We start from the raw sequence: 27,972 nt of genomic DNA on the forward strand, positions 1-27,972 counted from the left end.
GCCCACCGGCATCCTAACAAGGAAACAAGAACAAAGAGAGAATACGGCAGACAGAGTGGGAGGGTCGTCACACCCCCCCCATAAGACCGGGGACCAACAAGGACCCCGGACCAACGTACCAGCCCCTGCGTCCCAAACCGACAAATTGTACATGTTCACACCTCCACTTGCCCCACCCATCATCCTCCTCTCCAGACCTCAGCAACCTTTACACAGGAAGCAACCTTTAAGAGGAAAGAAGAACACAAGACTAGGAGGGGACAAACAGGAAAGATAGAACATGACAAAATCAAACAATGGTCGGTCACATCAATATTCATGAACAGGGCGCACGTCACCCTGCCCAACCACCTTTCCAAGGTATACAACAGTCGCCTGAGCAAACTCACATTCAGCCAAATTCATCGTGAGGCGACCCGCAGCCAGACGTCCGAACAAGGCCTGAATACGGGACAGATGCTCCTCCCAAGCATCTGCATATATCACTACATCGTCCAGATAAACAGCGCAACCCGGCCAGACCAGAGACAACCCTGTTCATAAATCGCTGAAAAGTGGCAGGCGCATTACGCAGTCCGAAACTCATAACCGAATACGAGTACAGACCAAAAGGTGTAATAAAGGCAGAGATTTCACGTGCCCTACTCATCAGTGGCACCTGCCAATACCCCTTTAACAGGTCAAATTTGCTCACAAACGTAGCTGCGCCCGACTTGACCAACGCAGTCCTCCATCCGAGGAAGAGGAAATGAAGGTGTATCCGAAAACAACCCTGGAAATCTCCGAATCAAACCAACCCTCTCTTTCCGCTCATCAACAGGTAGATGAGTAAGAAGGCTATCTACAATCTCCAGTGTCTCTGAATTTTTCAATCTACCCTGCAGTATGCAATCGTCAGGACCAGAAACATCTTCCTGCTCCTGCACAGACCTAGCATGACCAGAACTCAGGGAATAAACAATATCAGCCAAAAGAACAGCCTTACCGTCCTCTGTTGACTCCCCCTGTTCAGTCTCAGAGGAACGTGCATAATAGGGTTTTAACAAATTTACACGGCACAGTTGGTGTGCTTTCCTCCGTTCTGGAGTGGCAACTAGATAATTTTGCTCAGTGTACTGGCGCACAACTGTATATGAACCTTGAAACTTGGCTTGAAAAGGAGAACCAACAATTGGCAGCAGAGCCAGAACCTGATCACCTGGACTAAAGTGATGAGGCTCAGCTCGGCGATCATATATGCTCTTCATCCTGTCCTGTGAAGATGATAGCTCCTCTTTAGCCATTTCACCAGCGGCATACAAGCGTCGCCGAAAATCACCCACATATGATAACAGGGACTGAGGAGGCTCGGGAGACTTCCAGTCATCCTGGAGAACAGATAAAAGCCCACGCACCCGATGTCCAAACACTAGGTCATTTGGGCTAAAACCCGTGCTCTCCTGTGAAACCTCCCTAGCAGCTAACAGTAACCAAGGCAACCCCTCCTCCCAATCCTTATCCATCTCAGTACAATAAGCTCTCAACAAAGACTTAAGTGTTTGATGGAAACGTTCCAGTGCTCCTTGACTTTGGGCATGATAAGCGCTAGACAAGTTGTGTTTAATATGGAGTTGTTGGAGAACCTGTCCAAAGAGATTAGAGGTGAAATTAGATCCTTGATCACTTTGAATGACCTTAGGGATTCCAAACAGTGAGAGAAACTGAGTCAAAGCTTTTAACACAGCCTTAGTCGTGATAGACCGGAGAGGGTAGGCAACAGGAAACCTAGTGGTCTGACACATCACAGTCAACAAATAATTACTACCCTTTCTAGAACGAGGCAGAGGACCAACACAGTCAATAATCAAATACTCAAAAGGTTTACTGAGTACAGGAATAGGGAACAGTGGTACCGGCTTAATAGCTTGATTAGGTTTACCAGTTAATTGACAGGTGTGACAAGTTTTGATGAAATCAGAAACATCCCTCTTTAATCTTGGCCAAAAAAAATGTCGTAATATGCGATTGTAGGTTTTTCTCACACCCATATGCCCAGCAACGTCGTTGTGAGAAGTTGTCAGCACCAACTCACGAAGCCTAACTGGTACCACAACCTGACTAATCGCCTCCCCAGAAAACAACTACCATGAGACATCCACTTCCTCATCAGGACCTCCTCTTGGAGAAAATAGCCCTGTGCGACATCTCCCAACTGTTCTACAGGCACAATTTGGTCCCGCAACTCTTCTAATGTAGGGTCAGCCCGTTGCGCCTCGATTAAATCGGAGCGGGATACGGATAACGGGATAACAGGGGAAAACAGTAACAGACTTCTTTATGGTATTCTCGTTAGCCAGTTCCGTGACCAAGTCATCAGGGATCATAGAACGCGTCACTGCACACGCAGAAAACACCTCTGGGAAATTCTGCGCACTCTCATCAGGAATCCCTACAATTGAAGGCTTAGTAGAAACCGCTAAAGATGGAAACACGATAGGCCACACACGCTCCCCAGCCAAGTTATTTCCAAGGATCACGTCAACACCCTCAATAGGCAATGAAGGACGCACCCCCACAACAACCTCACCTTTCACCAGTCCACAATCCAACATCAGTTTATGCAATGGAACTGACAGAGTGTTCAAACCTATTCCCCTAATTAGAACACTATTCCCCGAATCAGTCTCCGCAGAGAAGGGTAACACAGATTCCAACACAAATGATTCAGAGGCACCTGTATCTCTTAGGATCTTTACTGGCACTAGGTTCTTACTTCCTACCATAGACACAAAACCCTCCGTAACAAAAGGTAAATACTCGGGATCAATATAGCCCTTCACATGGCTCTGGGCATGAGACAATGCGTCAGGAGTGAACTGATGTGGAACAGGCGCTGCTAACGCTATAGGCCTCGATTTACCATAAGCACCTGTACTGAATTTACCCCTAGACCTAAGAATCGGACATTCATTTTTCCAATGACCTAATTCTCGACAGTAGTGACACTCTTGACCAAAGTCAGTTTTACCACGGGTATCAGGCTCAACCCCAGTTGAATGAAACTCTGCCCGGGAACCGAAGTATCTCGCGAGCGAGGCCCAAATCTCTGCAAACACCCCCCACTCACTCCGAATACGGGGTTCTGCAAAAAAAATGTGTGTGAGTCAACACATATTCATCTGCCAAAACCGCAGCTTCAGCGACAGTCTTTATTTTTCGTTCGTTAATGTACGTCGCTATACGATCAGGGATTGTGTCCTTAAATTGTTCTAACATAATCAGATCACACAGCCCTTGGAAAGTCATAACTGCAGAGGCGGAACACCAGCGATTGAACTGTGAAGATAATATTCGCGCAAACTCAACATGAGTCTGCTGATCATCCCTTTTTAAAGTTCTAAATCGTTGGCGGTAAGCCTCAGGGACCAATTCATAACTCTGTAACACAGCCGTTTTAACCTTCTCATAACTAACACTGTCTGCTACACTAAGAGCTGAATATGCTTCTTGCGCTTTACCAGTCAGCACACACTGCAACATCAAAGTGCGATCAGAATCAGGCCAACTCCTAGCGTCAGCAACACGCTCAAACAACGAAAAGAATGTCTCCGGGTCCTTTTCATTAAACTGGGGCAACAACTGTAAATTCCCAACAATATCAAATGTGTCTGGATTACGACCAAAAGAGGAACGACCCCTAGGTAACTCTGGGTCACCTTCCCAGAGCAAACTCTCCCTGAGAGCTTTCCTTCCCTAACCAACTCTAGTCGCTCTTGTTGCAGCTTGATTTTAGCACGCTCCATATCCTGTTTAAATTCCAATTCCCTTTCATATTTTACACGATCATGCTCCATTTTAGCTTGTTCATGCTCCATTTTAGCTCTTTGTCCATTTCGTTCATGCTCCATTTTAGCTTGTTCATGCTCCATTTTAGCTTGTTCATACTCCATTTTAGATCTTTGTCCATGCTCTAGCTGTAACAGAAGCAGTTCTTTCTGCTGTTCAAAAAGAAGACTACTATGACTAACCGATGGAGCGGTCATTGTAACATATCGGGGAGACAACGTGTCCTCAGCAGAGGCTGCCCCAGTGGTAACATCCAGAATACCACTCTCCATCAAATTGGCCTTCAATATTAACCTAATAGAATTTTTTAGGCGTTTATCACTAATTTCAACCTTGTAGTGTTCAGCACCCTTCAACAGCTGTTCTTTAGTACATAATTCTAACAGTTCTTCTGATGGAAAGCGAATGAACTCATCTACATTAGACGCCATAATCAGGGAAAAAAAAATTAAATATATATATATCATAATAATCTTTCTCAACCCCTCTGCTGAGCACACCAGACACAAGAGAAATACAATCACACCGAGCACCACAGAAAAGAGCTGGGATATGGAGCTTCCCCAAAACCTACAATAACTCAACCCTAGTCTTCGTGCAGATTTGCGGTGGGTAATTACGCACTGTAGCCCGCTGGCAAGGAATTAAACCCCCAGCACGCTGGTAGATTTCCCCAAGCCACGGATGTGCCCCCGAGACAACTGCTCAGTCCACTGACACCACACAAAAATAACAAACATTTAACCATGCCCAACGTATCCCAAAACAAAACACGTCACTAAGCCTATCAGGGGAAAAAGCTATAGCTCCGGGTAGCAAATGTCACTACCCTACCCAATCTCCCACTGAGGTACACAGCCGATTGTACTCACCTCAGCCCGATGTCCCAACAGCGAGTAGAGCAAGAGTTTCCAGGCTGGGCAGGGACTGGAAACTAACCAATGTACTCTCTCCAACGCAGTACAAAACCCAAAGGCAACCAATACTGCCCTATCAAACTCAAACAAACTAACAAAATTTACAAAGAAAAACCCTACAGAATTGGACATTAACTCCACGTTCTCCCAAACACAACCAGTTCAAAATCCCGGACGAGCCCCCACTTGTCACGAACCGGCTCAAGTTCGTAACAAAAGGGAGACACGTGGAGACAAGGAGTACTCAAAGTATATATTTATTAATTAAAGTAACTAACTGAAATAACAATGGGGTGTGTAATCAGTAATCAGTAGTGTAAGTGAGTGTTTGCTTGCATAAATGTAATATAGAAAAGTGTTGATAAGTGCCAAAGCAAACAACCCAAAAAGGCCACAAAAATATCACAACCAAAATCAAAGTATCTGCCTGGAGAGAGTCTCCCTAATGAATGTGGAAGAGGTCCATTTATCCTGGGACACACCCGGCCCAGGTGTTTCCCATGTAGCTGACGACCCTCCCAACTCCGCCCACCGGCATCCTAACAAGGAAACAAGAACAAAGAGAGAATACGGCAGACAGAGTGGGAGGGTCGTCACAGCTGTTACAAGGATTAGTCTGCTAGGTGTTAGGGTCCTGTCTCTGGCTAGCTGTTACAAGGATTAGTCTGCTAGGTGTTAGGGTCCTGTCTCTGGCTCGGTGTTACAAGGATTAGTCTGCTAGGTGTTAGGGTCCTGTCTCTGGCTAGCTGTTACAAGGATTAGTCTGCTAGGTGTTAGGGTCCTGTCTCTGGCTAGGTGTTACAAGGATTAGTCTGCTAGGTGTTAGGGTCCTGTCTCTGGCTAGCTGTTACAAGGATTAGTCTGCTAGGTGTTAGGGTCCTGTCTCTGGCTAGCTGTTACAAGGATTAGTCTGCTAGGTGTTAGGGTCCTGTCTCTGGCTCGGTGTTACAAGGATTAGTCTGCTAGGTGTTAGGGTCTCTGGCTAGCTGTTACAAGGATTAGTCTGCTAGGTGTTAGGGTCCTGTCTCTGGCTCGGTGTTACAAGGATTAGTCTGCTAGGTGTTAGGGTCCTGTCTCTGGCTAGCTGTTACAAGGATTAGTCTGCTAGGTGTTAGGGTCCTGTCTCTGGCTAGGTGTTACAAGGATTAGTCTGCTAGGTGTTAGGGTCCTGTCTCTGGCTAGCTGTTACAAGGATTAGTCTGCTAGGTGTTAGGGTCCTGTCTCTGGCTAGGTGTTACAAGGATTAGTCTGCTAGGTGTTAGGGTCCTGTCTCTGGCTAGGTGTTACAAGGATTAGTCTGCTAGGTGTTAGGGTCCTGTCTCTGGCTAGCTGTTACAAGGATTAGTCTGCTAGGTGTTAGTCTGGCTAGGTGTTCAGGATTAGTCTGCTAGGTGTTAGGGTCCTGTCTCTGGCTAGCTGTTACAAGGATTAGTCTGCTAGGTGTTAGGGTCCTGTCTCTGGCTAGCTGTTACAAGGATTAGTCTGCTAGTTAGCTGCTAGGTGTTAGGGTCCTGTCTCTGGCTAGGTGTTACAAGGATTAGTCTGCTAGGTGTTAGGGTCCTGTCTCTGGCTAGCTGTTACAAGGATTAGTCTGCTAGGTGTTAGGGTCCTGTCTCTGGCTGGCTGTTACAAGGATTAGTCTGCTAGGTGTTAGGGTCCTGTCTCTGGCTAGCTGTTACAAGGATTAGTCTGCTAGGTGTTAGGGTCCTGTCTCTGGCTAGCTGTTACAAGGATTAGTCTGCTAGGTGTTAGGGTCCTGTCTCTGGCTAGCTGTTACAAGGATTAGTCTGCTAGGTGTTAGGGTCCTGTCTCTGGCTAGCTGTTACAAGGATTAGTCTGCTAGGTGTTAGGGTCCTGTCTCTGGCTAGCTGTTACAAGGATTAGTCTGCTAGGTGTTAGGGTCCTGTCTCTGGCTAGCTGTTACAAGGATTAGTCTGCTAGGTGTTAGGGTCCTGTCTCTGGCTAGGTGTTACAAGGATTAGTCTGCTAGGTGTTAGGGTCCTGTCTCTGGCTAGCTGTTACAAGGATTAGTCTGCTAGGTGTTAGGGTCCTGTCTCTGGCTCTGTGTTAGAAGGATTAGTCTGCTAGGTGTTAGGGTCCTGTCTCTGGCTAGCTGTTACAAGGATTAGTCTGCTAGGTGTTAGGGTCCTGTCTCTGGCTCGGTGTTACAAGGATTAGTCTGCTAGGTGTTAGGGTCCTGTCTCTGGCTAGCTGTTACAAGGATTAGTCTGCTAGGTGTTAGGGTGCCGTCTCTGGCTAGGTGTTACAAGGATTAGTCTGCTAGGTGTTAGGGTCCTGTCTCTGGCTAGCTGTTACAAGGATTAGTCTGCTAGGTGTTAGGGTCCTGTCTCTGGCTAGCTGTTACAAGGATTAGTCTGCTAGGTGTTAGGGTCCTGTCTCTGGCTAGCTGTTACAAGGATTAGTCTGCTAGGTGTTAGGGTCCTGTCTCTGGCTCGGTGTTACAAGGATTAGTCTGCTAGGTGTTAGGGTCCTGTCTCTGGCTAGCTGTTACAAGGATTAGTCTGCTAGGTGTTAGTCTGCTAGGTGTTAGTCTGCTAGGTGTTAGGGTCCTGTCTCTGGCTAGCTGTTACAAGGATTAGTCTGCTAGGTGTTAGGGTCCTGTCTCTGGCTCGGTGTTACAAGGATTAGTCTGCTAGGTGTTAGTCTGCTAGGTGTTAGTCTGCTAGGTGTTAGGGTCCTGTCTCTGGCTAGCTGTTACAAGGATTAGTCTGCTAGGTGTTAGGGTCCTGTCTCTGGCTAGCTGTTACAAGGATTAGTCTGCTAGGTGTTAGGGTCCTGTCTCTGGCTAGGTGTTACAAGGATTAGTCTGCTAGGTGTTAGGGTCCTGTCTCTGGCTCGGTGTTACAAGGATTAGTCTGCTAGGTGTTAGGGTCCTGTCTCTGGCTAGCTGTTACAAGGATTAGTCTGCTAGGTGTTAGGGTCCTGTCTCTGGCTAGGTGTTACAAGGATTAGTCTGCTAGGTGTTAGGGTCCTGTCTCTGGCTAGCTGTTACAAGGATTAGTCTGCTAGGTGTTAGGGTCCTGTCTCTGGCTAGCTGTTACAAGGATTAGTCTGCTAGGTGTTAGTCTGCTAGGTGTTAGTCTGCTAGGTGTTAGGGTCCTGTCTCTGGCTAGCTGTTACAAGGATTAGTCTGCTAGGTGTTAGGGTCCTGTCTCTGGCTAGCTGTTACAAGGATTAGTCTGCAAGGTGTTAGGGTCCTGTCTCTGGCTCGGTGTTACAAGGATTAGTCTGCTAGGTGTTAGGGTCCTGTCTCTGGCTAGCTGTTACAAGGATTAGTCTGCTAGGTGTTAGGGTCCTGTCTCTGGCTAGCTGTTACAAGGATTAGTCTGCTAGGTGTTAGGGTCCTGTCTCTGGCTAGCTGTTACAAGGATTAGTCTGCTAGGTGTTAGGGTCCTGTCTCTGGCTAGCTGTTACAAGGATTAGTCTGCTAGGTGTTAGGGTCCTGTCTCTGGCTAGCTGTTACAAGGATTAGTCTGCTAGGTGTTAGGGTCCTGTCTCTGGCTAGGTGTTACAAGGATTAGTCTGCTAGGTGTTAGGGTCCTGTCTCTGGCTCTGTGTTAGAAGGATTAGTCTGCTAGGTGTTAGGGTCCTGTCTCTGGCTAGCTGTTACAAGGATTAGTCTGCTAGGTGTTAGGGTCCTGTCTCTGGCTCGGTGTTACAAGGATTAGTCTGCTAGGTGTTAGGGTCCTGTCTCTGGCTAGCTGTTACAAGGATTAGTCTGCTAGGTGTTAGGGTGCCGTCTCTGGCTAGGTGTTACAAGGATTAGTCTGCTAGGTGTTAGGGTCCTGTCTCTGGCTAGCTGTTACAAGGATTAGTCTGCTAGGTGTTAGGGTCCTGTCTCTGGCTAGCTGTTACAAGGATTAGTCTGCTAGGTGTTAGGGTCCTGTCTCTGGCTAGCTGTTACAAGGATTAGTCTGCTAGGTGTTAGGGTCCTGTCTCTGGCTCGGTGTTACAAGGATTAGTCTGCTAGGTGTTAGGGTCCTGTCTCTGGCTAGCTGTTACAAGGATTAGTCTGCTAGGTGTTAGTCTGCTAGGTGTTAGTCTGCTAGGTGTTAGGGTCCTGTCTCTGGCTAGCTGTTACAAGGATTAGTCTGCTAGGTGTTAGGGTCCTGTCTCTGGCTCGGTGTTACAAGGATTAGTCTGCTAGGTGTTAGTCTGCTGGTGTTAGTCTGCTAGGTGTTAGGGTCCTGTCTCTGGCTAGCTGTTACAAGGATTAGTCTGCTAGGTGTTAGGGTCCTGTCTCTGGCTAGCTGTTACAAGGATTAGTCTGCTAGGTGTTAGGGTCCTGTCTCTGGCTAGCTGTTACAAGGATTAGTCTGCTAGGTGTTAGGGTCCTGTCTCTGGCTAGCTGTTACAAGGATTAGTCTACTAGGTGTTAGGGTCCTGTCTCTGGCTAGCTGTTACAAGGATTAGTCTGCTAGGTGTTAGGGTCCTGTCTCTGGCTCGGTGTTACAAGGATTAGTCTGCTAGGTGTTAGGTCCTGTCTCTGGCTAGGTGTTACAAGGATTAGTCTGCTAGGTGTTAGGGTCCTGTCTCTGGCTAGCTGTTACAAGGATTAGTCTGCTAGGTGTTAGGGTCCTGTCTCTGGCTAGCTGTTACAAGGATTAGTCTGCTAGGTGTTAGGGTCCTGTCTCTGGCTAGCTGTTACAAGGATTAGTCTGCTAGGTGTTAGTCTGCTAGGTGTTAGTCTGCTAGGTGTTAGGGTCCTGTCTCTGGCTAGCTGTTACAAGGATTAGTCTGCTAGGTGTTAGGGTCCTGTCTCTGGCTAGGTGTTACAAGGATTAGTCTGCTAGGTGTTAGTCTGCTAGGTGTTAGTCTGCTAGGTGTTAGTCTGCTAGGTGTTAGTCAGCTAGGTGTTAGGGTCCTGTCTCTGGCTCGGTGTTACAAGGATTAGTCTGCTAGGTGTTAGGGTCCTGTCTCTGGCTAGCTGTTACAAGGATTAGTCTGCTAGGTGTTAGGGTCCTGTCTCTGGCTAGCTGTTACAAGGATTAGTCTGCTAGGTGTTAGGGTCCTGTCTCTGGCTAGGTGTTAGAAGGATTAGTCTGCTAGGTGTTAGGGTCCTGTCTCTGGCTAGCTGTTACAAGGATTAGTCTGCTAGGTGTTAGGGTCCTGTCTCTGGCTCGGTGTTACAAGGATTAGTCTGCTAGGTGTTAGGGTCCTGTCTCTGGCTAGCTGTTACAAGGATTAGTCTGCTAGGTGTTAGGGTCCTGTCTCTGGCTAGCTGTTACAAGGATTAGTCTGCTAGGTGTTAGGGTCCTGTCTCTGGCTAGCTGTTACAAGGATTAGTCTGCTAGGTGTTAGGGTCCTGTCTCTGGCTCGGTGTTACAAGGATTAGTCTGCTAGGTGTTAGGGTCCTGTCTCTGGCTAGCTGTTACAAGGATTAGTCTGCTAGGTGTTAGGGTCCTGTCTCTGGCTAGCTGTTACAAGGATTAGTCTGCTAGGTGTTAGGGTCCTGTCTCTGGCTAGCTGTTACAAGGATTAGTCTGCTAGGTGTTAGGGTCCTGTCTCTGGCTAGGTGTTACAAGGATTAGTCTGCTAGGTGTTAGGGTCCTGTCTCTGGCTAGCTGTTACAAGGATTAGTCTGCTAGGTGTTAGGGTCCTGTCTCTGGCTAGCTGTTACAAGGATTAGTCTGCTAGGTGTTAGTCTGCTAGGTGTTAGTCTGCTAGGTGTTAGTCTGCTAGGTGTTAGGGTCCTGTCTCTGGCTAGCTGTTACAAGGATTAGTCTGCTAGGTGTTAGGGTCCTGTCTCTGGCTAGGTGTTACAAGGATTAGTCTGCTAGGTGTTAGGGTCCTGTCTCTGGCTAGCTGTTACAAGGATTAGTCTGCTAGGTGTTAGGGTCCTGTCTCTGGCTAGCTGTTACAAGGGATTAGTATGCTAGGTGTTAGGGTCCTGTCTCTGGCTAGGTGTTACAAGGATTAGTCTGCTAGGTGTTAGGGTCCTGTCTCTGGCTAGCTGTTCAAATAGTTAGGTCCTGTCTCTGGCTAGCTGTTGCAAGGATTAGTCTGCTAGGTGTTAGGGTCCTGTCTCTGGCTAGCTGTTACAAGGATTAGTCTGCTAGGTGTTAGGGTCCTGTCTCTGGCTAGCTGTTACAAGGATTAGTCTGCTAGGTGTTAGGGTCCTGTCTCTGGCTAGCTGTTACAAGGATTAGTCTGCTAGGTGTTAGGGTCCTGTCTCTGGCTAGCTGTTACAAGGATTAGTCTGCTAGGTGTTAGGGTCCTGTCTCTGGCTAGCTGTTACAAGGATTAGTCTGCTAGGTGTTAGGGTCCTGTCTCTGGCTAGCTGTTACAAGGATTAGTCTGCTAGGTGTTAGGGTCCTGTCTCTGGCTAGCTGTTACAAGGATTAGTCTGCTAGGTGTTAGGGTCCTGTCTCTGGCTAGCTGTTACAAGGATTAGTCTGCTAGGTGTTAGGGTCCTGTCTCTGGCTAGCTGTTACAAGGATTAGTCTGCTAGGTGTTAGGGTCCTGTCTCTGGCTAGCTGTTACAAGGATTAGTCTGCTAGGTGTTAGGGTCCTGTCTCTGGCTAGCTGTTACAAGGATTAGTCTGCTAGGTGTTAGGGTCCTGTCTCTGGCTAGCTGTTACAAGGATTAGTCTGCTAGGTGTTAGGGTCCTGTCTCTGGCTAGGTGTTACAAGGATTAGTCTGCTAGGTGTTAGGGTCCTGTCTCTGGCTAGCTGTTACAAGGATTAGTCTGCTAGGTGTTAGGGTCCTGTCTCTGGCTAGCTGTTACAAGGATTAGTCTGCTAGGTGTTAGGGTCCTGTCTCTGGCTAGCTGTTACAAGGATTAGTCTGCTAGGTGTTAGGGTCCTGTCTCTGGCTAGCTGTTACAAGGATTAGTCTGCTAGGTGTTAGGGTCCTGTCTCTGGCTAGCTGTTACAAGGATTAGTCTGCTAGGTGTTAGGGTCCTGTCTCTGGCTAGCTGTTACAAGGATTAGTCTGCTAGGTGTTAGGGTCCTGTCTCTGGCTAGCTGTTACAAGGATTAGTCTGCTAGGTGTTAGGGTCCTGTCTCTGGCTAGCTGTTACAAGGATTAGTCTGCTAGGTGTTAGGGTCTCTGGCTAGCTGTTACAAGGATTAGTCTGCTAGGTGTTAGGGTCCTGTCTCTGGCTAGCTGTTACAAGGATTAGTCTGCTAGGTGTTAGGGTCCTGTCTCTGGCTAGCTGTTACAAGGATTAGTCTGCTAGGTGTTAGGGTCCTGTCTCTGGCTAGCTGTTACAAGGATTAGTCTGCTAGGTGTTAGGGTCCTGTCTCTGGCTAGCTGTTACAAGGATTAGTCTGCTAGGTGTTAGGGTCCTGTCTCTGGCTAGCTGTTACAAGGATTAGTCTGCTAGGTGTTAGGGTCCTGTCTCTGGCTAGCTGTTACAAGGATTAGTCTGCTAGGTGTTAGGGTCCTGTCTCTGGCTAGGTGTTACAAGGATTAGTCTGCTAGGTGTTAGGGTCCTGTCTCTGGCTAGCTGTTACAAGGATTAGTCTGCTAGGTGTTAGGGTCCTGTCTCTGGCTAGGTGTTACAAGGATTAGTCTGCTAGGTGTTAGGGTCCTGTCTCTGGCTAGCTGTTACAAGGATTAGTCTGCTAGGTGTTAGGGTCCTGTCTCTGGCTAGCTGTTACAAGGATTAGTCTGCTAGGTGTTAGGGTCCTGTCTCTGGCTAGCTGTTACAAGGATTAGTCTGCTAGGTGTTAGGGTCCTGTCTCTGGCTAGGTGTTACAAGGATTAGTCTGCTAGGTGTTAGGGTCCTGTCTCTGGCTAGCTGTTACAAGGATTAGTCTGCTAGGTGTTAGGGTCCTGTCTCTGGCTAGCTGTTACAAGGATTAGTCTGCTAGGTGTTAGGGTCCTGTCTCTGGCTAGCTGTTACAAGGATTAGTCTGCTAGGTGTTAGGGTCCTGTCTCTGGCTAGCTGTTACAAGGATTAGTCTGCTAGGTGTTAGGGTCCTGTCTCTGGCTAGCTGTTACAAGGATTAGTCTGCTAGGTGTTAGGGTCCTGTCTCTGGCTAGCTGTTACAAGGATTAGTCTGCTAGGTGTTAGGGTCCTGTCTCTGGCTAGCTGTTACAAGGATTAGTCTGCTAGGTGTTAGGGTCCTGTCTCTGGCTAGCTGTTACAAGGATTAGTCTGCTAGGTGTTAGGGTCCTGTCTCTGGCTAGCTGTTACAAGGATTAGTCTGCTAGGTGTTAGGGTCCTGTCTCTGGCTAGCTGTTACAAGGATTAGTCTGCTAGGTGTTAGGGTCCTGTCTCTGGCTAGCTGTTACAAGGATTAGTCTGCTAGGTGTTAGGGTCCTGTCTCTGGCTAGGTGTTACAAGGATTAGTCTGCTAGGTGTTAGGGTCCTGTCTCTGGCTAGCTGTTACAAGGATTAGTCTGCTAGGTGTTAGGGTCCTGTCTCTGGCTAGCTGTTACAAGGATTAGTCTGCTAGGTGTTAGGGTCCTGTCTCTGGCTAGCTGTTACAAGGATTAGTCTGCTAGGTGTTAGGGTCCTGTCTCTGGCTAGCTGTTACAAGGATTAGTCTGCTAGGTGTTAGGGTCCTGTCTCTGGCTAGGTGTTACAAGGATTAGTCTGCTAGGTGTTAGGGTCCTGTCTCTGGCTAGCTGTTACAAGGATTAGTCTGCTAGGTGTTAGGGTCCTGTCTCTGGCTAGCTGTTACAAGGATTAGTCTGCTAGGTGTTAGGGTCCTGTCTCTGGCTAGCTGTTACAAGGATTAGTCTGCTAGGTGTTAGGGTCCTGTCTCTGGCTAGCTGTTACAAGGATTAGTCTGCTAGGTGTTAGGGTCCTGTCTCTGGCTAGCTGTTACAAGGATTAGTCTGCTAGGTGTTAGGGTCCTGTCTCTGGCTAGCTGTTACAAGGATTAGTCTGCTAGGTGTTAGGGTCCTGTCTCTGGCTAGCTGTTACAAGGATTAGTCTGCTAGGTGTTAGGTCCTGTCTCTGGCTAGCTGTTACAAGGATTAGTCTGCTAGGTGTTAGGGTCCTGTCTCTGGCTAGCTGTTACTAGGATTAGTCTGCTAGGTGTTAGGGTCCTGTCTCTGGCTAGCTGTTACAAGGATTAGTCTGCTAGGTGTTAGGGTCCTGTCTCTGGCTAGCTGTTACAAGGATTAGTCTGCTAGGTGTTAGGGTCCTGTCTCTGGCTAGCTGTTACAAGGATTAGTCTGCTAGGTGTTAGGGTCCTGTCTCTGGCTAGCTGTTACAAGGATTAGTCTGCTAGGTGTTAGGGTCCTGTCTCTGGCTAGCTGTTACAAGGATTAGTCTGCTAGGTGTTAGGGTCCTGTCTCTGGCTAGCTGTTACAAGGATTAGTCTGCTAGGTGTTAGGGTCCTGTCTCTGGCTAGCTGTTACAAGGATTAGTCTGCTAGGTGTTAGGGTCCTGTCTCTGGCTAGCTGTTACAAGGATTAGTCTGCTAGGTGTTAGGGTCCTGTCTCTGGCTAGCTGTTACAAGGATTAGTCTGCTAGGTGTTAGGGTCCTGTCTCTGGCTCGGTGTTACAAGGATTAGTCTGCTAGGTGTTAGGGTCCTGTCTCTGGCTAGCTGTTACAAGGATTAGTCTGCTAGGTGTTAGGGTCCTGTCTCTGGCTAGGTGTTACAAGGATTAGTCTGCTAGGTGTTAGGGTCCTGTCTCTGGCTCGGTGTTACAAGGATTAGTCTGCTAGGTGTTAGGGTCCTGTCTCTGGCTAGCTGTTACAAGGATTAGTCTGCTAGGTGTTAGGGTCCTGTCTCTGGCTAGGTGTTACAAGGATTAGTCTGCTAGGTGTTAGGGTCCTGTCTCTGGCTAGCTGTTACAAGGATTAGTCTGCTAGGTGTTAGTCTGCTAGGTGTTAGTCTGCTAGGTGTTAGGGTCCTGTCTCTGGCTAGCTGTTACAAGGATTAGTCTGCTAGGTGTTAGGGTCCTGTCTCTGGCTAGCTGTTACAAGGATTAGTCTGCTAGGTGTTAGGGTCCTGTCTCTGGCTCGGTGTTACAAGGATTAGTCTGCTAGGTGTTAGGGTCCTGTCTCTGGCTAGCTGTTACAAGGATTAGTCTGCTAGGTGTTAGGGTCCTGTCTCTGGCTAGCTGTTACAAGGATTAGTCTGCTAGGTGTTAGGGTCCTGTCTCTGGCTAGCTGTTACAAGGATTAGTCTGCTAGGTGTTAGGGTCCTGTCTCTGGCTAGCTGTTACAAGGATTAGTCTGCTAGGTGTTAGGGTCCTGTCTCTGGCTAGCTGTTACAAGGATTAGTCTGCTAGGTGTTAGGGTCCTGTCTCTGGCTAGGTGTTACAAGGATTAGTCTGCTAGGTGTTAGGGTCCTGTCTCTGGCTCTGTGTTAGAAGGATTAGTCTGCTAGGTGTTAGGGTCCTGTCTCTGGCTAGCTGTTACAAGGATTAGTCTGCTAGGTGTTAGGGTCCTGTCTCTGGCTAGCTGTTACTAGGATTAGTCTGCTAGGTGTTAGGGTCCTGTCTCTGGCTAGCTGTTACAAGGATTAGTCTGCTAGGTGTTAGGGTCCTGTCTCTGGCTAGCTGTTACAAGGATTAGTCTGCTAGGTGTTAGGGTCCTGTCTCTGGCTAGCTGTTACAAGGATTAGTCTGCTAGGTGTTAGGGTCCTGTCTCTGGCTCGGTGTTACAAGGATTAGTCTGCTAGGTGTTAGGGTCCTGTCTCTGGCTCGGTGTTACAAGGATTAGTCTGCTAGGTGTTAGGGTCCTGTCTCTGGCTAGCTGTTACAAGGATTAGTCTGCTAGGTGTTAGGGTGCTGTCTCTGGCTAGGTGTTACAAGGATTAGTCTGCTAGGTGTTAGGGTCCTGTCTCTGGCTAGCTGTTACAAGGATTAGTCTGCTAGGTGTTAGGGTCCTGTCTCTGGCTAGCTGTTACAAGGATTAGTCTGCTAGGTGTTAGGGTCCTGTCTCTGGCTAGCTGTTACAAGGATTAGTCTGCTAGGTGTTAGGGTCCTGTCTCTGGCTAGCTGTTACAAGGATTAGTCTGCTAGGTGTTAGGGTCCTGTCTCTGGCTAGGTGTTACAAGGATTAGTCTGCTAGGTGTTAGGGTCCTGTCTCTGGCTAGCTGTTACAAGGATTAGTCTGCTAGGTGTTAGGGTCCTGTCTCTGGCTCGGTGTTACAAGGATTAGTCTGCTAGGTGTTAGGGTCCTGTCTCTGGCTAGCTGTTACAAGGATTAGTCTGCTAGGTGTTAGTCTGCTAGGTGTTAGTCTGCTAGGTGTTAGGGTCCTGTCTCTGGCTAGCTGTTACAAGGATTAGTCTGCTAGGTGTTAGGGTCCTGTCTCTGGCTCGGTGTTACAAGGATTAGTCTGCTAGGTGTTAGTCTGCTAGGTGTTAGTCTGCTAGGTGTTAGGGTCCTGTCTCTGGCTAGCTGTTACAAGGATTAGTCTGCTAGGTGTTAGGGTCCTGTCTCTGGCTAGCTGTTACAAGGATTAGTCTGCTAGGTGTTAGGGTCCTGTCTCTGGCTAGCTGTTACAAGGATTAGTCTGCTAGGTGTTAGGGTCCTGTCTCTGGCTAGCTGTTACAAGGATTAGTCTGCTAGGTGTTAGGGTCCTGTCTCTGGCTAGCTGTTACAAGGATTAGTCTGCTAGGTGTTAGGGTCCTGTCTCTGGCTCGGTGTTACAAGGATTAGTCTGCTAGGTGTTAGGGTCCTGTCTCTGGCTAGGTGTTACAAGGATTAGTCTGCTAGGTGTTAGGGTCCTGTCTCTGGCTAGCTGTTACAAGGATTAGTCTGCTAGGTGTTAGGGTCCTGTCTCTGGCTAGCTGTTACAAGGATTAGTCTGCTAGGTGTTAGGGTCCTGTCTCTGGCTAGCTGTTACAAGGATTAGTCTGCTAGGTGTTAGTCTGCTAGGTGTTAGTCTGCTAGGTGTTAGTCTGCTAGGTGTTAGGGTCCTGTCTCTGGCTAGCTGTTACAAGGATTAGTCTGCTAGGTGTTAGGGTCCTGTCTCTGGCTAGGTGTTACAAGGATTAGTCTGCTAGGTGTTAGTCTGCTAGGTGTTAGTCTGCTAGGTGTTAGTCTGCTAGGTGTTAGGGTCCTGTCTCTGGCTAGCTGTTACAAGGATTAGTCTGCTAGGTGTTAGGGTCCTGTCTCTGGCTAGCTGTTACAAGGATTAGTCTGCTAGGTGTTAGGGTCCTGTCTCTGGCTAGCTGTTACAAGGATTAGTCTGCTAGGTGTTAGGGTCCTGTCTCTGGCTAGGTGTTAGAAGGATTAGTCTGCTAGGTGTTAGGGTCCTGTCTCTGGCTAGCTGTTACAAGGATTAGTCTGCTAGGTGTTAGGGTCCTGTCTCTGGCTCGGTGTTACAAGGATTAGTCTGCTAGGTGTTAGGGTCCTGTCTCTGGCTAGCTGTTACAAGGATTAGTCTGCTAGGTGTTAGGGTCCTGTCTCTGGCTAGCTGTTACAAGGATTAGTCTGCTAGGTGTTAGGGTCCTGTCTCTGGCTAGCTGTTACAAGGATTAGTCTGCTAGGTGTTAGGGTCCTGTCTCTGGCTGGGCTGTTACAAGGATTAGTCTGCTAGGTGTTAGGGTCCTGTCTCTGGCTAGGTGTTAGAAGGATTAGTCTGCTAGGTGTTAGGGTCCTGTCTCTGGCTAGCTGTTACAAGGATTAGTCTGCTAGGTGTTAGGGTCCTGTCTCTGGCTAGCTGTTACAAGGATTAGTCTGCTAGGTGTTAGGGTCCTGTCTCTGGCTAGCTGTTACAAGGATTAGTCTGCTAGGTGTTAGGGTCTCTGGCTAGCTGTTACAAGGATTAGTCTGCTAGGTGTTAGGGTCCTGTCTCTGGCTAGCTGTTACAAGGATTAGTCTGCTAGGTGTTAGGGTCCTGTCTCTGGCTAGCTGTTACAAGGATTAGTCTGCTAGGTGTTAGGGTCCTGTCTCTGGCTGGGTGTTACAAGGATTAGTCTGCTAGGTGTTAGGGTCCTGTCTCTGGCTAGCTGTTACAAGGATTAGTCTGCTAGGTGTTAGGGTCCTGTCTCTGGCTAGCTGTTACAAGGATTAGTCTGCTAGGTGTTAGGGTCCTGTCTCTGGCTAGCTGTTACAAGGATTAGTCTGCTAGGTGTTAGGGTCCTGTCTCTGGCTAGCTGTTACAAGGATTAGTCTGCTAGGTGTTAGGGTCCTGTCTCTGGCTAGCTGTTACAAGGATTAGTCTGCTAGGTGTTAGGGTCCTGTCTCTGGCTAGCTGTTACAAGGATTAGTCTGCTAGGTGTTAGGGTCCTGTCTCTGGCTAGCTGTTACAAGGATTAGTCTGCTAGGTGTTAGGGTCCTGTCTCTGGCTAGCTGTTACAAGGATTAGTCTGCTAGGTGTTAGGGTCCTGTCTCTGGCTAGCTGTTACAAGGATTAGTCTGCTAGGTGTTAGGGTCCTGTCTCTGGCTAGCGTGTTACAAGGATTAGTCTGCTAGGTGTTAGGGTCCTGTCTCTGGCTAGCTGTTACAAGGATTAGTCTGCTAGGTGTTAGGGTCCTGTCTCTGGCTAGCTGTTACAAGGATTAGTCTGCTAGGTGTTAGGGTCCTGTCTCTGGCTAGCTGTTACAAGGATTAGTCTGCTAGGTGTTAGGGTCTCTGGCTAGCTGTTACAAGGATTAGTCTGCTAGGTGTTAGGGTCCTGTCTCTGGCTAGCTGTTACAAGGATTAGTCTGCTAGGTGTTAGGGTCCTGTCTCTGGCTAGCTGTTACAAGGATTAGTCTGCTAGGTGTTAGGGTCCTGTCTCTGGCTAGCTGTTACAAGGATTAGTCTGCTAGGTGTTAGGGTCCTGTCTCTGGCTAGCTGTTACAAGGATTAGTCTGCTAGGTGTTAGGGTCCTGTCTCTGGCTAGCTGTTACAAGGATTAGTCTGCTAGGTGTTAGGGTCCTGTCTCTGGCTAGGTGTTACAAGGATTAGTCTGCTAGGTGTTAGGGTCCTGTCTCTGGCTAGCTGTTACAAGGATTAGTCTGCTAGGTGTTAGGGTCCTGTCTCTGGCTAGCTGTTACAAGGATTAGTCTGCTAGGTGTTAGGGTCCTGTCTCTGGCTAGGTGTTACAAGGATTAGTCTGCTAGGTGTTAGGGTCCTGTCTCTGGCTAGGTGTTACAAGGATTAGTCTGCTAGGTGTTAGGGTCCTGTCTCTGGCTAGCTGTTACAAGGATTAGTCTGCTAGGTGTTAGGGTCCTGTCTCTGGCTAGCTGTTACAAGGATTAGTCTGCTAGGTGTTAGGGTCCTGTCTCTGGCTAGCTGTTACAAGGATTAGTCTGCTAGGTGTTAGGGTCCTGTCTCTGGCTCGGTGTTACAAGGATTAGTCTGCTAGGTGTTAGGGTCCTGTCTCTGGCTAGCTGTTACAAGGATTAGTCTGCTAGGTGTTAGGGTCCTGTCTCTGGCTAGCTGTTACAAGGATTAGTCTGCTAGGTGTTAGGGTCCTGTCTCTGGCTAGCTGTTACAAGGATTAGTCTGCTAGGTGTTAGGGTCCTGTCTCTGGCTAGCTGTTACAAGGATTAGTCTGCTAGGTGTTAGGGTCCTGTCTCTGGCTAGCTGTTACAAGGATTAGTCTGCTAGGTGTTAGGGTCCTGTCTCTGGCTGGCTGTTACAAGGATTAGTCTGCTAGCTGTTAGGGTCCTGTCTCTGGCTAGCTGTTACAAGGATTAGTCTGCTAGGTGTTAGGGTCCTGTCTCTGGCTAGCTGTTACAAGGATTAGTCTGCTAGGTGTTAGGGTCCTGTCTCTGGCTAGCTGTTACAAGGATTAGTCTGCTAGGTGTTAGGGTCCTGTCTCTGGCTAGCTGTTACAAGGATTAGTCTGCTAGGTGTTAGGGTCCTGTCTCTGGCTAGCTGTTACAAGGATTAGTCTGCTAGGTGTTAGGGTCCTGTCTCTGGCTAGCTGTTACAAGGATTAGTCTGCTAGGTGTTAGGGTCCTGTCTCTGGCTAGGTGTTACAAGGATTAGTCTGCTAGGTGTTAGGGTCCTGTCTCTGGCTAGCTGTTACAAGGATTAGTCTGCTAGGTGTTAGGGTCCTGTCTCTGGCTAGCTGTTACAAGGATTAGTCTGCTAGGTGTTAGGGTCCTGTCTCTGGCTAGCTGTTACAAGGATTAGTCTGCTAGGTGTTAGGGTCCTGTCTCTGGCTAGCTGTTACAAGGATTAGTCTGCTAGGTGTTAGGGTCCTGTCTCTGGCTAGCTGTTACAAGGATTAGTCTGCTAGGTGTTAGGGTCCTGTCTCTGGCTAGCTGTTACAAGGATTAGTCTGCTAGGTGTTAGTCTGCTAGGTGTTAGTGTGCTAGGTGTTAGAACAAAACCACTACGCCACAAAGGAAGCCTTTTCATTGGTTTCTTTGGACTACAGTAATTTCAATGTAGACTTAGATTGCGCCCCAAAAGCAAAAAAACGAATAATAATAGTAGTAGTAGTAGTAGTAGTAGTAGTAGTAGTAGTAGTAGTAGTGTGTTAGGGTCCTGTCTTTTATTATTACGCTAATTGAGTTTCCGTAGGGACAACTCAAACTACCTGCGGGCTGCATTGAATGGGCGTATCCAGCCCGCGGGCCTCGAGTTTTGAAACATGCTTTATGCGTTAGTCTGATACAAGGGTAAGTTGTACTGTCTACTAACCACATTGATTCCTCCAGCGGTGGCCGCAGAACACACGGTGCCCACGAACGCCATGCCCAGGACCCCTCCCGCATACGCACCCGCCCGACCACTGGGAAACAAAGACAGAATAAAAAAAACTAAAAAACATTACAGGATAAAACAAAGCTGATCAACTAACAGACCGCTGGGAAAACCAAGTGAAAACATGTCAGACATTACAGGACAAGTATCGTAGCTGTAGATCAGCTTACATCACAGAAAATCAGTGGTGTAAAGTAATTCAGTCGTTTTTTGGGGGTATCTGTACTTTACTTTTTATATTTTTGACAACTTTTACTTTTACTTCACTACATTCTTAAAGAAAATAATGTACTTTTTACTCCATACATTTTCCATGATACCCCAAAGTCCTCGTTACATTTTGAATGCTTAGCAGGACAGGAAAATGGTCCAATTCACACACTTATCAAGAGAACATCCCTGGTCATCTCTACTGCCTCTGATCTGGCGGACTCACTAAACACAATTGCTTTGTTTCTGAATGATGTCTGAGGGTTGGAGTGTGCCCCTGGCTATCCGCAAATTTAAAAAAAAACACGAACAATTGTGCTAACTGGTTTGCTTAATATAAAGGAATTTGAAATGATTTATACTTTTACTTTTGACAGTAAAGTACATTTTTGCAATGACCTTTACTTTTGATACATAAGTATATTTAAAACCAAATACTTTTTCTCAAGTAGTATTTTACTGGGTGACTTTCACTTTTACTTGAGTCATTTCCTATTAAAAGGTATCTTTTACTTTTACTCAAGTATGACAACTGGGTACTTTTTCACACCACTGCAGAAAAATACATGACAACTTCCCATCAGTCTACACTACAGTCCACTTCCATTACAGAGTATAATGTAACTCTGGGCGTGGAAGCCAGTTCCACTGCTGTATAATGTAACTCTGGGCGTGGAAGCCAGTTCCACTGCTGTATAATGTAACTCTGGGCGTGGAAGCCAGTTCCACTGCTGTATAATGTAACTCTGGGCGTGGAAGCCAGTTCCACGGCTGTATAATGTAACTCTGGGCGTGGAAGCCAGTTCCACTGCTGTATAATGTAACTCTGGGTGTGGAAGCCAGTTCCACTGCTGTATAATGTAACTCTGGGCGTGGAAGCCAGTTCCACTGCTGTATAATGTAACTCTGGGCGTGGAAGCCAGTTCCACTGCTGTATAATGTAACTCTGGGCGTGGAAGCCAGTTCCACTGCTGTATAATGTAACTCTGGGCGTGGAAGCCAGTTCCACTGCTGTATAATGTAACTCTGGGCGTGGAAGCCAGTTCCACTGCTGTATAATGTAACTCTGGGCCTGGAAGCCAGTTCCACTGCTGTATAATGTAACTCTGGGTGTGGAAGCCAGTTCCACTGCTGTATAATGTAACTCTGGGCGTGGAAGCCAGTTCCACTGCTGTATAATGTAACTCTGGGCGTGGAAGCCAGTTCCACTGCTGTATAATGTAACTCTGGGTGTGGAAGCCAGTTCCACTGCTGTATAATGTAACTCTGGGCGTGGAAGCCAGTTCCACTGCTGTATAATGTAACTCTGGGCGTGGAAGCCAGTTCCACTGCTTTATAATGTAACTCTGGGCGTGGAAGCCAGTTCCACTGCTGTATAATGTAACTCTGGGCGTGGAAGCCAGTTCCACTGCTGTATAATGTAACTCTGGGCGTGGAAGCCAGTTCCACTGCTGTATAATGTAACTCTGGGCGTGGAAGCCAGTTCCACTGCTGCATAATGTAACTCTGGGCGTGGAAGCCAGTTCCACTGCTGTATAATGTAACTCTGGGCGTGGAAGCCAGTTCCACTGCTGTATAATGTAACTCTGGGCGTGGAAGCCAGTTCCACTGCTGTATAATGTAACTCTGGGCGTGGAAGCCAGTTCCACTGCTGTATAATGTAACTCTGGGCGTGGAAGCCAGTTCCACTGCTGTATAATGTAACTCTGGGCGTGGGAAGCCAGTTCCACTGCTGTATAATGTAACTCTGGGCGTGGAAGCCAGTTCCACTGCTGTATAATGTAACTCTGGGCGTGGAAGCCAGTTCCACTGCTTTAGCTCATTGTTCCTGTACTGAGTTCAACCTGGGACATCAGGGTCGGTGCAATTCATTATCAGATAGGAGAGAACCAGCAGTAGTCCGGACCTCGTAGGGCTTAAGATGATTGGGTAATCGGGACACAATTGAAACATTTATCAACTAGTCATTGCTATGCATCGGCTGGAGACAAACTGCTCAGTATTAGATGAATAATAATAAATAATAATATGCCATTTAGCAGACGCTTTTATCCAAAGCGACTTACAGTCATGCGTGCATACATTTTTGTGTATGGGTGGTCCCGGGGATCGAACCCACTACCCTGGCGTTACAAGCGCCGTGCTCTACCAGCTGAGCTACAGAGGACCACACGCTAGTCGGTGATCGGATGCTAAATCACAGACCTGGCTGGCTGAAGACACCAGCGGTATTCAAATATTTAAAATGGAACAAAATAAAAAGGAGAAAATGTCAATAAATGTACTGACATATGCAAATATCTAATACAATAGAATGTGCCACTTAGCAGACTGTCTTTTCAAAGCCACGTACATACTATAGTGACTGTATGCATTTTTTTAGTATGTGTACATGTGATCGCTACGGGAATCGAACCCACGACCTAGCTAGCGCCATTCTCTTACGAACTGAGCCACACAGAACCCATACATCTCTCCACTCACACAACGAGCTGCGCGTCGTCATGCCTGATCCGGGGTAGCAGCTCCGTCGCCCTCCACTTGACGAAACGTCCCAACACTTCCCCCGCAGAGCCTTCCACATTAAAGGGGTTGGCTTCCTTAAAGATCTCCAGGCCGACCAACACCACGCGGATATTCAGCTTCTTATAGTACTGTAGGATGGGTAGAGAAAAACATACAAAAAGACATCAGTTTATGCTAATTATTTACGGCCACGCAGCCACATAATCTAGTACCCTCAAATTCAAATCTGGACCTGGAAGCGGACCTGTTGCACCCTCTACAACCACTGGGATTATTATTTGACCCTGCTGGTCATCTTGAAGAACGATCTGGCCTTAATGGCCATGTACTCTTATAATCTCCACCCAGCTCAGCCAGAAGAGGACTGCCTTTTCTAGGGAGTTTTTCCTAGCCACCGTGCTTCTACATCTGCATTTAAGTCATTTAGCAGACGCTCTTATCCAGAGCCACTTACAAATTGGATCTGCATTGCTTGCCGTTTGGGGTTTTAGGCTGGGTTTCTGTATAAAGCACTTTGTGACATCTGCTGCTGTGAAAAAGGGCTTTATGAATAAATACATTTGATTGTCTAGTACCTTCAAATTCAAATCTGGACCTGGAAGCCACTTATTTAATTGTTCCCCTCTAATCAGGGACTGAGTTAGACCTGTGCCACCAGGTGGGTGATATTAATGATCAGGTAAAACAGACAACCAGCAGTGGGCCGTACGTCCCAGGGAGAACAGACAACCAGCAGTGGGCCGTACGTCCCAGGGAGAACAGACAACCAGCAGTGGGCCGTACGTCCCAGGGAGAACAGACAACCAGCAGTGGGCCGTACGTCCCAGGGAGAACAGACAACCAGCAGTGGGCCGTACGTCCCAGGGAGAACAGACAACCAGCAGTGGGCCGTACGTCCCAGGGAGAACAGACAACCAGCAGTATTCCGTACGTCCCAGGGAGAACATTTGAACACCCCCTTGGTCTAGTACTTTCTCTTGTTTCTCCTGAGTGAAGAGCTCATTGTAGCCGTAGGTCTCAATGAGGACGAAGAAAGTACGTTTCGGTGTAACAATGTTTGTTCGCTTGAGACTGAGTAGCGAGAGAGGGAAATAAGTTTGTCACCCCATCCAGCAGATTGGCTAGTTCCACCATCTCCTGTCGCACCGCTGTCTCGTTCTTCTTCTTGTAGGTATACTGGTGAGAAACAGCAGAACTCAGTCAGTTGATGATCATGTAGGAATACATTCTAATATAACCCATTAGAGTATCATTAACTCACGATTACACATTAGGCAAGTGGTTTTGAAACCTCTCCTCGGGGACCCCCCCAGACGTTTTCACAATTTAGTCGTAGCCCTGAGCCATCTCACCTGATTGACCTAGGTGAAGGGCTTGGTGATTAAGTTGACAAGTTGAATCAGGTGAGCTAGCTGTGGAATAGTTAAATGCATGGAACGGCTGGGGGTCGGCTTGGGGTCCCAGAGGAGAGGTTGGAACACCCTATACAAGTTACACATCATCTATAAAATTGACAAATAGTAAGTATTTTACCCTGAGAAAGTCAGCAACCAACACCAACTCGACATATCTGGTCTGAGGTAAATTACGTTTTCTCTGTTATGAAGAAATGAGAGAAAGTCCTTAGTGAGACTAGTACATCCATTCGCGTGTGTTTAGTCTGGACAGTCATCAGAACATTCACCCCGAATACACTTTAATATCTGTTATGTTCTGCTAGGCTGTGTAATAGACACATCCCAACCCGTAAAAGTGCCGTCATCGAGAGGGAGGGGTCGAAGGGTGAGTGACTCTCAGTGTGCGACGTCTCATTGGTCACTCCGCAGACAAAGGGCTCTGATTGGCTGTGCTCCAGGCGGTAGAGGAGGTGCTCATTATTTGTCGACTGCTTGACTGGTTCAAGCCCATAACTCTGGTTGCCAAGGAGAATGACACCCCTAAAAAGAAGCAGATACATTTAATCAATGCTGACAAATTACTTTATTCACAGAACATCAATGGTTTAACAGCATTTCCTCCCATCAAGCTGAAGTCAGCCAATAAAAGTGAAAGACAGGGAAACAGGATAAATGGTTCGACAAACCAGGAAACTATTATGAAAGGACTGGAGAACTTCCTTGTTAAGAGGCATTTAAAGCCCTCTCATGAGAACAATGAATGTGGAATACAACACAACCCTATTTACAGGTCTACAAACACAAAAGCATGTGGTCCCCTGTAGCTCAGTTGGTAGAGCATGGCGCTTGCAACGCCAGGGTAGTGGGTTCGATCCCTGGGACCACCCATACGTAAAAATGTATGCACACATGGATAAATGGCATATTATTATTATTATTATATAAGACTGACCTGAGGTCAGCAGGAACTGAGGATTAGTATTATTATATATAAGTGAATGAGAGACTGACCTGAGGTCAGCAGGTACTGAGGTTTAGTATTATTATATATAAGTGAATGAGAGACTGACCTGAGACCTGAGCAGGTGCTGAGGGCGACCAGAGAGTCTTCATGATCCTCCACATCGCCATGGTAATAACAATGGACCTGCAACACACGTCACCATGGTAATAACAATGGACCTGCAACACACGTCACCATGGTAATAACAATGGACCTGCAACACACGTCACCATGGTAATAACAATGGACCTGCAACACACGTCACCATGGTAATAACAATGGACCTGCAACACACGTCACCATGGTAATAACAATGGACCTGCAATGTGACATGCAGCTATACACAGGCATGTCATTCAAACAAGAGCAGCCATGTGGAAATATTATGTATGTACAGTGGGGAAAAAAAGTATTTAGTCAGCCACCAATTGTGCAAGTTCTCCCACTTAAAAAGATGAGAGAGGCCTGTAATTTTCATCATAGGTACACGTCAACTATGACAGACAAATTGAGATTTTTTTCTCTCCAGAAACTCACATTGTAGGATTTTTAATGAATGTATTTGCAAATTATGGTGGAAAATAAGTATTTGGTCACCTACAAACAAGCAAGATTTCTGGCTCTCACAGACCTGTAACTTCTTCTTTAAGAGGCTCCTCTGTCCTCCACTCGTTCCCTGTATTAATTGCACCTGTTTGAACTTGTTATCAGTATAAAAGACACCTGTCCACAACCTCAAACAGTCACACTCCAAACTCCACTATGGCCAAGACCAAAGAGCTGTCAAAGGACACCAGAAACAAAATTGTAGACCTGCACCAGGCTGGGAAGACTGAATCTGCAATAGGTAAGCAGCTTGGTTTGAAGAAATCAACAGTGGGAGCAATTATTAGGAAATGGAAGACATACAAGACCACTGATAATCTCCTTCGATCTGGGGCTCCACGCAAGATCTCACCCCGTGGGGTCAAAATGATCACAAGAACGGTGAGCAAAAATCCCAGAACCACACAGGGGGACCTAGTGAATGATCTGCAGAGAGCTGGGACCAAAGTAACAAAGCCTACCATCAGTAACACACTACGCCGCCAGGGACTCAAATCCTGCAGTGCCAGACGTGCCCCCTGCTTAAGCCAGTACATGTCCAGGCCCGTCTGAAGTTTGCTAGAGTGCATTTGGATGATCCAGAAGAGGATTGGGAGAATGTCATATGGTCAGATGAAACCAAAATATAACTTTTTGGTAAAAACTCAACTCGTCGTGTTTGGAGGACAAAGAATGCTGAGTTGCATCCAAAGAACACCATACCTACTGTGAAGCATGGGGGTGGAAACATCATGCTTTGGGGCTGTTTTTCTGCAAAGGGACCAGGACGACTGATCCGTGTAAAGGAAAGAATGAATGGGGCCATGTATCATGAGATTTTGAGTGAAAACCTCCTTCCATCAGCAAGGCCATTGAAGATGAAACGTGGCTGGGTCTTTCAGCATGACAATGACCCCAAACACACCGCCCGGCAATGAAGGAGTGGCTTCGTAAGAAGCATTTCAAGGTCCTGGAGTGGCCTAGCCAGTCTCCAGATCTCAACCCCATAGAAAATCTTTGGAGGGAGTTGAAAGTCCGTGTTGCCCAGCGACAGCCCCAAAACATCACTGCTCTAGAGGAGATCTGCATGGAGGAATGGGCCAAAATACCAGCAACAGTGTGTGAAAACCTTGTGAAGACTTACAGAAAACGTTTGACCTGTGTCATTGCCAACAAAGGGTATATAACAAATCATTGAGAAACTTTTGTTATTGACCAAATACTTATTTTCCACCATAATTTGCAAATAAATTCATTAAAAATCCTACAATGTGATTTTCTGGAAAAAAAATTCTCATTTTGTCTGTCATAGTGTACCTATGATGAAAATTACAGGCCTCTCTCATCTTTTTAAGTGGGAGAACTTGCACAATTGGTGGCTGACAATACTTGTTTTCCCCACTGTATGTATGTATGTATGTATGTATGTATGTATGCATGTATATGTACAGTACCAGTCAAAAGTTTGGACACATCTACTCATTCAAGGGTTTTTCTTTATTTAAAAAAATAATCTGAAAAAAATAAACTTTTGACTGGTACTGTATATATTGTGATGTCACGAGAGGCTGTGTCCTGGAGGGACGTTACATCCCCCTGAGGTGGCTGCAAACCCAGACAGCTATGGCTCCATCTGCTGGTATGGTCGGGAACTCCACCCCTCTATGGCCAATCTTCCCACGCAGCTGAAACAAATGAGGAGCTGATGAGCTGAAGGTTTGGGAAGGGAAGAGACACACTGAGAGGGAGTGTGTGGGGGGTGAAGAGACACAGTCTCCAACCTGGGCTCTCTGGAGGACAAGAGTGCTGCACGTCCACTTCCATGAGGAATATAAGGATTTGGAGATACTTACCTTTGGGAAATACTCACCTTTGGATATATGCACCTGTGGAAATACGTGAGAGACATTTGGAAGGACTTTTT

General features: G+C 47.2%; 1 protein-coding gene across 4 annotated transcripts in view; it reads right to left on the bottom strand.

The window, feature by feature from the left end:
* LOC121578429 (disintegrin and metalloproteinase domain-containing protein 9) overlaps positions 1-27,972 on the bottom strand; it is a 68,806-nt gene that overhangs the window by 26,244 nt on the left and 14,590 nt on the right. For 3 of the 4 annotated variants that reach the window (XM_045215822.1, XM_045215820.1, XM_045215823.1), the window contains exons 5-10: positions 25,531-25,607; positions 24,808-25,000; positions 24,597-24,659; positions 24,168-24,239; positions 23,022-23,191; positions 20,265-20,355 (exon numbers count right to left, since the gene is read on the bottom strand). In XM_045215822.1, the coding sequence (XP_045071757.1) occupies positions 20,265-20,355; positions 23,022-23,191; positions 24,168-24,239; positions 24,597-24,659; positions 24,808-25,000; positions 25,531-25,607 (666 nt within the window). Of the gene's footprint in view, positions 1-20,264; positions 20,356-23,021; positions 23,192-24,167; positions 24,240-24,596; positions 24,660-24,807; positions 25,001-25,530; positions 25,608-25,758; positions 25,783-27,972 lie in introns of all 4 variants that reach the window. The other variant, XM_045215821.1, reaches the window with a different exon arrangement.

This window comes from Coregonus clupeaformis, unplaced genomic scaffold, assembly GCF_020615455.1.
Source record: "Coregonus clupeaformis isolate EN_2021a unplaced genomic scaffold, ASM2061545v1 scaf0527, whole genome shotgun sequence".
NCBI lineage: Eukaryota > Metazoa > Chordata > Actinopteri > Salmoniformes > Salmonidae > Coregonus > Coregonus clupeaformis.